Source organism: Pelobates fuscus, chromosome 12, assembly GCF_036172605.1.
Source record: "Pelobates fuscus isolate aPelFus1 chromosome 12, aPelFus1.pri, whole genome shotgun sequence".
NCBI lineage: Eukaryota > Metazoa > Chordata > Amphibia > Anura > Pelobatidae > Pelobates > Pelobates fuscus.
The window spans coordinates 12,170,397-12,182,445 of NC_086328.1; the positions used below are offsets into that span (position 1 = coordinate 12,170,397).

General features: G+C 44.8%; 1 protein-coding gene across 1 annotated transcript in view; it reads left to right on the forward strand.

Moving 5' to 3' along the window:
• JPH3 (junctophilin 3) overlaps positions 1-12,049 on the forward strand; it is a 102,728-nt gene that overhangs the window by 85,254 nt on the left and 5,425 nt on the right. The window contains exons 3-4 of the mRNA XM_063438169.1: positions 5,979-6,103; positions 10,184-11,088. Of these exons, the coding sequence (XP_063294239.1) occupies positions 5,979-6,103; positions 10,184-11,088 (1,030 nt within the window). The remainder of the gene's footprint in view (positions 1-5,978; positions 6,104-10,183; positions 11,089-12,049) is intronic.

A 12,049-nucleotide genomic window follows, 5' to 3' on the forward strand; every position in this document is an offset into this window, starting at 1 on the left:
CTTCAAGCAGGTGTGTCAGGCCTTCAGCGTGTACTCTGCCAACCTCTGCCAGTCCACTTTGCCACTCATATCTGGTGTCACAATAGCGTGCCTTTAAAAAGAAAAAAAGTTTTTCACTGTAAGCTAATAGCAGTCAGTGTCCTTCAAGCGGGTGTCAGGCCTTCAGCGTGTACTCTGCCAACCTCTGCCAGTGCACATTGCCACTGATATCTGGTCTCACAGTAGCTTGCACGCATAGTACCACTAATCCCCCCCAAAAAATGACAGGCAGAGGCAAGACACCCCGCAGGGGCCGTTGTGGTCGTGGTGCTGTGATTCCCTTTTGCCCTAGAATAATGCCCAATTTTCAGAGGCCACGTACCCTGAACTTGAAAAGTTCTGAGGACATAGTTGACTGGCTAACACAGGACACCCAATCTTCTACAGCTTCCGCTCGGAACCTTGACGCACCATCCTCCTCCAGCTTAGCTTCGGGCACCTCTCAAGATACCACTCACCCGCCTGCCGCCACCACCAACACTAGCACCACAGCCGCTTCATTTTATCTGTCAGAGGAGTTATTTACACATCCGTTTGAAGAAATGAGTGATGCGCAACCATTATTGCCAGAGGATGTAGATGACAGGGATATGTCTCAGTCAGGCAGCATTACACACATGGACGTACGGTGTGATGATGATGATGTTGTACCCGCTGCTGCTTCCTTTGCTGAGTTGTCAGATACAAGTGAAGCGGTTGATGATGACAATGCGTCCGTGGATGTCACGTGGGTGCCCGCTCGGCAAGAAGAACAACAGGGCGAAAGTTCAGATGGGGAGACAGAGAGGAGGAGGAGACGAGTTGGAAGCAGGGGGAGGTCATCGCAAGGAGCTAGTGGCACAGTCAGACAGCATGCATCGGCACCCGGGGTCAGCCCGACAGCACGCCAATCAACGCATGCTGTGTCCACCACCAGAATGCCGTCATTGCAGAGCTCAGCAGTGTGGCATTTTTTTTGTGTGTCTGCCTCTGACAACAGCGATGCCATTTGCAACCTGTGCCAAAAGAAACTGAGTCGTGGGAAGTCCAACACCCACCTAGGTACAACTGCTTTGCGTAGGCACATGATCGCACATCACAAATGCCTATGGGATCAACACATGAGTACAAGCAGCACACAATCTCAAAGCCTCCATCCTCCTCCTGGTCCAGCATCTTCAGCCACGTCAACCACTGCTGTCCTCCTTGCCCCCTCTCAACCATCTGCCACTCCGTCTCTCGCCTTGAGCAGTTCCCGCTCATCTGCCCACAGTCAGGTGTCTGTCAAGGACATGTTTGAGCGCAAGAAGCCAATGTCAGAAAGTCACCCCCTTGCCCAGCGTCTGACAGCTGGCTTGTCTGAACTATTAGCCCGCCAGCTTTTACCATACAAGCTGGTGGAGTCTGAGGCGTTCAAAAAAATTGTGGCTATTGGGATACCGCAGTGGAAGGTACCCGGACGAAATTTCTTTGCAGAAAAGGCAATCCCCAACCTGTACTCGATTGTGCAAAAGGAAGTAATGGCATGTCTGGCACACAGTGTTGGGGCAAGGGCCCATCTGACCACTGATACCTGGTCTGCAAAGCATGGTCAGGGCAGGTATATCACCTACACTGCGCATTGGGTAAACCTGCTGACGGCTGCCAAGCATGGAATGCGTGGCTCTGCAGAGGAGTTGGTGACACCGCCACGACTTGCAGGCAGGCCTGCTGCCACCTCCTCTACTCCTCCTACTCCATCCTCTTCCATAACCTCCTCAGCTGAGTCCTCTTCTGCTGCTGCGTCTTGCTCCACATCAACGGCACCCCCCCAGCTCCCCAGGTACTATTCCACATCCCAGATACGGAAGTGTCACGCCGTCTTGGATTTGACTTGCTTGAAAGCAGAGAGTCACACCGGACAAGCACTCCTGTCCACCCTGAACGCACAGGTGGAAAAGTGGCTGACTCCGCAGCAATTGGATATCGGCAAAGTGGTTTGTGACAACGGAACAAATTTGTTGGCGGCATTGAAGTTGGGCAGGTTGACACATGTGCCGTGCATGGCACATGTGTGTAATCTGATCGTACAATGCTTTGTGCATAAGTACACAGGCTTACAGGACGTCCTGAAGCAGGCCATGAAGGTGTGTGGCCATTTCTGGCGTTCCTACACGGCCATGGCGCACTTTGCAGATATCCAGCGGCGAAACAACATGCCAGTGAGGCGCTTGATTTGCGACAGCCCGACACGTTGGAATTCAACACTCCTAATGTACGACCGCCTGCTCCAACAAGAAAAAGCCGTTAATGAATATTTGTATGACCGTGGTGCTAGGACAGCCTCTGGGGAGCTGGGAATTTTTTTGCCACGTTACTGGACGATCATGCGCAATGCCTGTAGGCTCATGCGTCCTTTTGTGCAAATGGGGTCTTTCATGCTGTCGTGCCTGTTGAGGGACCATCGTATAAAAAGGCTGAAGGAGAACGACCTGTACTGGGTGTCCACGCTACTAGACCCCCGGTATAGTGTGAAATGTTACCAAATTTCAACAAGTCGGAAAGGATGCAGCATTTGCAAAATAAATTCAAAAGTATGCTTTACACAGCGTATAAGGGTGATGTCACAGCACAACAGGAATCTAACAGGGGAAGAGGTGAAAGTCATCCTCCTCCTCCCACGACCACGCCGGCAAGGACAGGACGCTTTAAAGACGTGTTGTTGATGGAGGACATGCGGAGCTTTTTAAGTCCTACGCATCGCCACAGCCCTTAGGGATCCACCCTCAGAGAACGACTCGACCGACAGGTAGCAGACTACCTCGCCTTAACTGCAGATATCAACACTCTGAGGAGCGATGAACCCCTTGACTACTGGGTGTGCAGGCTTGACCTGTGGCCTGAGCTATCCCAATTTGTGATAGAACTTCTGGCCTGCCTCGCTTCAAGTGTCCTGTCAGAAAGGACCTTCAGTGCAGCAGGAGGTATTGTCACTGAGAAGAGAAGTTGCCTAGGTCAAAAAAGTCTAGATTACCTCACCTTTATTAAGATGAATGAGGGATGGATCCCGAAGGGACTGACACTGGGCGATACATTCGACTAAAAAAGGCCTGATGAGATGAGCTACCTTGGGCTAAAAATGGTCCACACGCTGCTGTATTTTAGCTCTGAATGCCGGTTGACTTGCGTGACTTATCCGCAACCAACTAGGGTTCAAGTATGTTTTAGGGCACTTTCAGCCTGGGAAACAAACATCAATTTTTCTGGCCGCTGCTACAGCAGCGGATGCAACAATACCCAATTTTTCAGGCATGTGTACATGCCTTATTTTTCGGGCCTCTGGTGCTGCACTGTGGCTTCAAAAACCAAACCAAAAAAAAGGCACATAACAGGGATTAAACTGATAGGAGTGGTGTGTTAAGTAGTACTATTCCTATCTGGTGGCACATTAGATTGCACGCGCAGTGCCCCAAATTTACAAAGTAGGAGGACCGACCAAGGATCTTTTTCCATCTCCCGGTTCCTAAAATCGATGCCATATACACGTCCCCTGATAGGGCGCCAGCTCGTTACTCTCTTGGGCGCCAGCTCTCTTTTTCACTTCACCAGGGACACTTTACTGCACTATGGGCACTTAGACCCACTCTTTGTCTTGCACACTGTTATTCCTAGCCAGCATCTGTGATGGGAAATCAGGCAGTCATCTAAACGTTTAGATTGAGCTTTAGCTTAGAACACCCTTCAAGGTGTTTAACCCCTTAAGGACCAAACTTTTGGAATAAAAGGGAATCATGACATGTCACACATGTCATATCTCCTTAAGGGGTTAAGGAGATTAGGGCTAGTTTAGAGGATTCTTCTTAGACCTCTCTGAGTCTTTATAGTCCTTCTACCTATCCAGCATTTCTGGAAACTAGCTAAGAGAAAGGGTGGCTGTGTGTCTGTGATACATTTTAACTTTATATCACCTTATTGACACTATCACTCCATACTCTCTGCCTATACCCATCTATTTAGAGGGAATTTCCTTGCCCCTGCCAATATTATATAATAGGTAATAGTATTACCCTTATTACACAATTAGCCACTATAGGGGAATGAGTATAGTATCCCTTTGTTATTTATAAATTATATAATAAAGACTTTTGTCCATTACTCAATTTACTTTAACAAAGGGTACTAACCATGGTATTAGGGAGCATTACTCTGCTTTCCCTTTCTCCCTCTATTATACACCTATGCTCACTAGGATTTGTAGGTATCACTTTATGATAGTTGTCTAACCTTTTCCTATGCCAGTTTTAGATCTCCTTCTTGGGAGATTTTTTCTTTTTTCAGTTTATTAGCATACTTTCAGGGACCCTTGGTGTTGTACGTGGCTGGGTGGAGGAAGAGACCTTCCATGACATCAGTGAGGACAAGGAACGGACATGGCTAGCTTGGTATCCAACCTTGTGCAAATGGGGAGTTTGTGGTTGTGCAAATGGACTGTTTGCGGTTGTTTGCGGTGCGTTAAACGGGGAGTTTGGTCTGTCACTGTGAGGCGGGCCTAACCCTTACACTACCTGATCGATACAACATCATACAGTAGGTCCCCCCCTCATTATTTTTATGGCCCCCACCCACCGCTCACGGGTGGGGGCGGGCGGGAGGACCGTAGGTCCCCCCCATTGTGATGTATGGCCCCCACCCACAGTAGGTCCCCCCCCCCCCTTATCCTTATTTACTGAATATTCCCCTGTATAACAATGTTTGGCATTTAGTGAATATTCCCTATTCTGCTCTGTGTCAGTGTGTATCAGGGTCTCTGAGGACAGGTGTCAATCCATAGCTGCCAAGTGACCCTATGTAGGGGGAACAGTCCCTATTCTGCTCTGTCAGTGTGTATCCGGGATCCTTAGGATAGGTGTCAATCCATATCTGCCAAGTGACCCTATGTAGGGGGAACAGTCCCTATTCTGCTCTGTGTCAGTGTGTATCAGGGTATCTGAGGACAGGTGTCAATCCATATGTCAAGGTGTCAATATGTCAGGTGTCAATCCATAGCCATTGTGATTTAGGAATGTTAGGTGATTTATGCCCTTTATGGATTAAAACCAGACTGCATCAACTGTGTAATTTTCCATGGGAGTTTTGCCATGGATCCCCCTCCGGCATGCCACAGTCCAGGTATTAGTCCCCTTGAAACAACTTTTCCATCACTATTGTGGCCAGAGAGTCCCTGTGGGTTTTAAAATTCGCCAGCCCATTGAAGTCTATGGCGGTTCGCCCGGTTCGCGAACGTTTGCTGGAGTTCGCGTCCTCCGTTTGCGAACCGAAAATTTTGTGTTCGCGACATCACTAAAAGGGATATCTGGGGCATCTCTTATTCTATCCATGAGATCTATGGAAGATTCTACAAGCTGGCAGGTTCATCCATAGATCCAATTTTGTTTGAACAACTATAACAACACTCCTGAAAATTGTAGAAGGAAACCCAAGGAGGGTAGGTATATCTGGCTTGCCCTTCTACCCTAGACATCACTGTAAAGCAGACATGTCGCCTGGCACAAAACATATATGCCACTAGCTTAAACTTTTTGACAATCCCAGACTAGACACCTCTAGTAATACAGTGCTTCTCTACCCTATCAAAGTATAGTCCCCCTACATGGACAGAATGAAGTCCCCTTCTGTTCTCCATGTCCAGATTCATGTCTCCTTCACACCCATTCATAAAATATTTGTGTACAATTCCCATATCCCCATGGCCCCTTTCTTGCTTTCATGGCTAGATATGTCTTCTTCTTCCTTTATGAAGTATGTTCCAATTTCTCTTTCCCGTTCCCTCGGAGAGACTTTAGGTGCTATCCTTCTCCATGTCCACCTTTAAGTTCCCTTAATCTCCTAGGGCTGTCTATGGTTAACCAGTTTCAAAGACAAAACGTCAAGAAAAAGCAATATTGTATGCCTGTATTCTCACCTGTCTCTCTCCAATACAGGACGTCTCACTCCAGGGCAAAAGCAGAGGCGGCCACAGCTGCAGCTCTCAAGGCACAGGAGGAAGCCCAGATCGCCAGAATCGCTGCCAAAGAGTTTTCTCCATCCTTCCAGCATCGGGAAAATGGTTAGTGACTCTCAATAATGTTTAATCAAAAAAGCAATAAGAAGGCTGATTGTGACCATAAGACTATATCCAGCTCCCCACTGCTCCATCTTTAAAGTGACTCTAGTGCAGTGGTCCAGTTCTGAGGGACTCCCAATGCCAAATTGGGAAATTCCAAAATTTTGGAACATTGCTTTAGTGATACATTCTTATGACCACTAGATGGAGCACACAGAGTGCCTGAACTGGATGCATTCATTACAACCCTTTATATTTGATTTGGTACCCAGCCCATGGCTAAATATTACCTTTCCTGTCTATGAGGGCAATTACGGAAATAAAAACCTGTAGGTATCACTGTAAATAGAGCTTACCTTCTATGAAATTAGAAGTGATTGATGGTGAACAATATAATCTTCACTAAAATGCTGCCCTATTCCTTATGCATTTTCCTCACATTGATGCATTCTGCACGGCTCTAAATCTCTACATCGTTTAGATCATTCTTGGCAGCTCGGAAGGCAGACGCTTAAGAGTAAAAAAAAAAATGAACAGAATCCTGTGGGTGAAAGTGTCAACTCAGCATATTTAAATCATCCTTCGCCTATCTGCCTCCTTCGTTTACCTAAAATTCAGCAATGAGTAATTGTGATTACCCCATTTTAAAATATCGATATAGAAAGTAGCACACCAATCAATATGCTTGCTGGTTATTTATTATAAAATTTGTTGATGCAACAATTTATCTTCTAATTTTTTTCTAACAAGACTGCAGCAGCCCTCCTGTAAGTGTGCTTTGTACGCAGCACCACTCCCCAGCTCGCCTCCTTCCACTGCCCAGGAGAGTAAATCCCACCAATCACAGATAGTCCGGGATACGCAGATCCTGGTGCCATACTCAGATTAAAGAAACAAACCCTAGCCATCATCTTAATGGATAAAAAAAAAAAAAAAAATATCAGATGTCTGTCTTGTACTATTAAAATGTCTCCAATATGCTTCTCTAGCATTCGTTTCCCATACTGCTTGATTCACTGTTCTGTATTGGGTTTTCTAGAAATATACACGTTATCCCATGAATGTGTAGAACAGGAGGCATTTGTTTGCATCATGTCAATACATAAGCTGCGGTCACTAGGGAGTCCATGCAGCTAAAGTGTACTCTTGTTCTCGTCTGTTTCCCTTTTCTAAACGTTTACGAAAAAACAATCCCCTCCCCCATTCAGCCCCCAGCAATCTGCAGTTCCAGCTGTGTCTCCCGCTATTGCCAGAGATGATTCTCCACCAGACTCTGAAGACATCTGATGTTAACTTTACGAGTCGTGAAACGCCTGGGTCCCTGAATGAGAATCATCCCAGACAATAGAGAGAGAGTGGAAAAGTAACTTCTCGAATATCCAATAAATTGTCTGCCAAAACATGGCCAAGTCTGGTGGGATTCGAGGTGAATTGGCCTGAATGAGTGCATGGAATGAGGACAGTGGTCAATCTTTACTCTGCCAATCCTGGAACTTCATCCCCTATTCCTGGTGTGTCCACCTTGCCCCACAAGCTGTTATAAGTGTATGTATATCCTCTGTCAGCCTTTGTAATTTTGGGCTATGCCAATCACCAAAACCAGAAGGGTTATATGTCAGCGATCACGTTTGGTTATGCTGTAGGTTTCCATATCTAGTAAATTAATCAATTTTAGTTTAATATTGGTGTTTACTGGATATATACACTTTATGAATATCAATGCTTCAGCCCAGATGTCCTTAAGGCTTGTTCTTGTGAAACGCACTTCATTTCAGATTGGGTGGCATTGTGCATTTCATAGCATAAAATTATATATCTATAAAGATTCCCATGCCATGAGATAAGCTGTGATCGTAGAAATTATATGAGCAGATCTATTTAAATTCTGCCAATAATAGTTTAATTAGTGAGCTGGGCAGAAAGGCCCAGTGATGGTCTTGTAAGGCCATGATCATGTCTAAGGATGCCCCCTTCTGGCAACACTAGAGAAAAGGAACAAGACAACTGGACTTTGGTCCCGAGTTAGAATTGTCGGGAGTTTTATTTTTCCCAAAAAAATATTTTAGTTAATATTTGGCTGCCCCAGTATGTTACCAGTCCATCCTGCCCATAAAGAGTCTTTAACAGCTTCAAACAACCACAACATAAATCTTAAAACATGTCATTTTTTGCCGTGCTTCTATGGTAACCAGGCTTTCCTCCACTGGTTGTCCTTCCTTGTCCCAGGTGTGCCCTTAAATTGCTATTTCACTTACTGTTTTGACCACCTGTCAAAGACAGGTTGCAGTAATGCCGTTTTGGGTGAAAAGATGTTGTTTTCCCAATGGATAGAAAGCAATTAAATGGGTTTCACATAGGTTGAACTAGATTTTGCGTTCCGTGCCCCTAGTACCAGGAAATCTGATTTGCCAGGTTCCTGTTTGCAATCAGAAAGAGCAGAATGAATTGTAACCGTTACATTGGGCACTTGTTGCACTCAGTAGGGAGAGTCTCCTAGTTGCAGCAATGTAATTGTGCATCTCTGTTAACTCTTTTAATTGCCAAAGTGCAAAACAAACGGAGGACTAGATCCTGTCTCACTCCCTTATCCCTGGTGCTTCCTTTGTAACAGCAACACCAAATCTTCTCATATCACTGGGGACATGTAACAGCAAAACACAAACCAGGTGGAACCAGATACATTGCTGCAGGATGTCACACCTGTACAATACAAGCAGAATAAAGTAATTCAGGGATCTGGAATTCACATGGGGTTTAGTAGTTCTATCACCTTCTAAAGATGAAATGGAGCTCAGTTAGCATGCAATGCAAGGTGCATATTCTGGAGAATTGGTGCTGTTGGCTTTTGCTCAAACAAGGTCCAGTCCACAGATCACACAAAGAGAATCCTGGGCAAGGATTAATGATAAGCAGCACTCCATGTTTATGTCATCACAGAAAACAGGGCAGCGGGAGCAATGTGTCCGTGTTTGGGAATGGTGTGAAACTTGCTGCTGCAGTGTTACTGTGACCCAATAACCATGGCCTGCTAAATGTGGCTCAGGTCGAGATCAAGGCTGGCTGGTGAAACACAAGTGATACTAGTTCCATAGACGCAAGGTCCGTCATTGTAAAACAAAATGTAAACACGAGGCTAGTGTTCTTATAAAATATGCAGCCCACTAGCCATGGATCCACCAGGCTTGCAGTGGTGAGTAACTTTAGACCTATTTAGTAGGATAGGACTTGACATTTCAGTATGGAGAGAGTTATATAAAGTCCCCTGCTACTAGCGATCCACAGCATACCCTCCAGGGGGGAATATCTACTCGCCTGGGCTAAATTTCTGCTCTCTAGCGGTGAGTGTATAGATCTATATAATATAAATATCATCTATATGTATAGGGCTCAGAATTTCCTGATATACAATCCCAGCAGTCTTTGTGTACCCTTTCCTTATGCAAACTGTAGGGTTTTGTTTTTTCTAATTGTTATTATTCTTATTAAGATGTGGTTTTTTTTTAATTCCTTCTTTGCCTGCCCACACACAAGCAATTGCTTAGTGCTGGTAGGTGACGAATTGCCAATTAAATGTTTAGTTAATTCTGGGTAGCATATTAACATACATTTGCATGGAGTCCTCAACATGCATCAACATTGTGGTCCTGTAAAAGTACCCTTTCTGGCAGCACAGGTGAAGGTGTCAAATGAAGAGGGCATGTTGTCATCCATGGAGTCAGAGGACCATTGGGAGCGGTGAGAGAGACATTATGTTTATGAAACATATAAGTTTTAATTTAAACAGTGCAACCAAGTTTGGGAGATTAATTCTGGTACAGTGAAGCTCCCATTCAAAAGACTATTCTAAATAAACTTTAAAATATCAGTCTCATGATATGTTCTATTTAGTCATATTAATTATATTATCTAATTGGCTTGCAAGGCATGTCCTCGATAACCTTTAATGCTCGTTTGCTGGAGAGTACGTATATATGGTTAGGTTTAATCTTTGATTATAGACACCAGGAGTCTGTATGATTTTGAAGTGCTGCTCTAGGTGGGAAAATATATAACTTATAAATCCTTTTTCTTCTCTATTCTTAGGGCTTAAATGCCAGAGGCCAAAACACCAGAACTCGAGTGATGATATTGAGGTCATTTCCACAGAGACTCCACCACAACAGGACAGCCCTGAACTTTACAGAAAGGGAACAACACCATCAGATGTGACCCCCGATGACAGCCCTATGAGAAGTCCTATGTGCAGTCCACCCTCTACACCACCTCCAACTCAGCTGGCACCCAAGTCCAGAAATAAAAGTGCACATTTCTCTAGGCAATTGTCTGTGGATGAGGATCGGGGTGGTGATATCCAGATGTTGTTGGAAGGTAGGGGTGGGGAATATGTTAGGCCCAACAGCTGGAGTGAGATTGGCGGTGGAAGAATAGGGCCAGTGCAGGGCAACCCATTGGGACCTTGTTCTATCCCTGAAGATCTTATGATGAAGAGCACTGGCCACAAACATGTGGTTTCCAACCACAAACCAAGAGAAAGATGGGCAGATTCTCCTACCACAGTATCATGGACTTCACACCGGACACATAACCATAGTCCAAGTAGCAACCAACTTCTGGAGGTAGATGAGGAGAAGTTGAGCAACTATGAAATGGAGATGAAGCCCCTGAAGAGGATGGATTCTTATATGCAAGAAATACACACCCAAAAAAGACAATACAGTAAAGGTGTGCCTCGGAACCCTAATGAAGGCCACCAAGTAGAGGAACGCATGTATGGAGTTCAGAGACTTAGATTGAAAGCTCAGAACAAAGAGAACTTCAGGCCGGCAGCTTCTGCTGAGCCCACCGTGCAGAAACTGGATACATTGAGGTTTGGGGAGAAAGGGGAATCTCGGCTCCTGAGACGAGACCTTACACTTTCCCCACCACAGAAATCTTTACCTGTTGCACTAGAATCAGACGACGAAAATACAGTGGAGCTCAAACCTACGGTAAGAGTTTAACAAGATCTTTACTATCTACAAAACAATGGCCAGCAGAAATAGCTTAGGTTCAACCAAGAAATATTTTCTTAGTCTAGCTAATAAGTGACTGTAAGCTCTTTGAGGCCGACTTGCAAGGGGTTCAGCTTTATCAGACACTGAGTCCCCAGAAGCCTTTACCTCTGTTTGTTGCTGTATTCAATGTGGGGCTGTTGTCACTAACAAGCCACACTACAGCAGTAAGTGGCAATCTATTCATACGTTGTTACCCCACTGTGTGAGTGTGTACAAAGTAATACAAGATACATTCCAGCATAGGGCTTTCTGTAGGGCCACTGTGTAGTTATGCTGCTTCTGATTTAGGGAAAGAGATTGCAATCTGTATTTGTTTTTGAAAAGCTTATCGGAAAAATATTACATTGATACCAATGTAATGCTAACAATTCTATTTGGTTGCATCTTGTACTGTAATAATGTTGGCACAGAGTTTGTAACTATCAATAGAGGATCCATTGAGGATGTGAACACATCGTACACTGCAACGTGTTTCCTCTGTCACATGTAGCTATATGTCGTGTATGTGTTGGGGTGGTAGACCTATATCATCTGTGGTGGTTGTACCAGCTTTATTGGAAGATACAAATTACACTACCAAAGATTGTATGGCAGAATGTATAGAAACCATTTTCACAGTCTTACTTGCAATTTAGAAACCCTGTGTGCAAACCATTTGGGGTATTTCTTGCAAATTGTTCATTATAACCAAAATGTTTGTTTCAGATCCAGAGCTCTAAACAGTTGACCGTAACTAAAAATTGAAGTTCAGTTTGATAATTACTGACAACTCACACTCAGCCATAATATCCAGTGTGTTCTACATTAAATGACCAGTTTGGGCATCATAACAACTTAATCTAAAATAAGTTATTATGGTGACAGGATGTCCCTGGTGCTGGCTTATCTTTAGTTC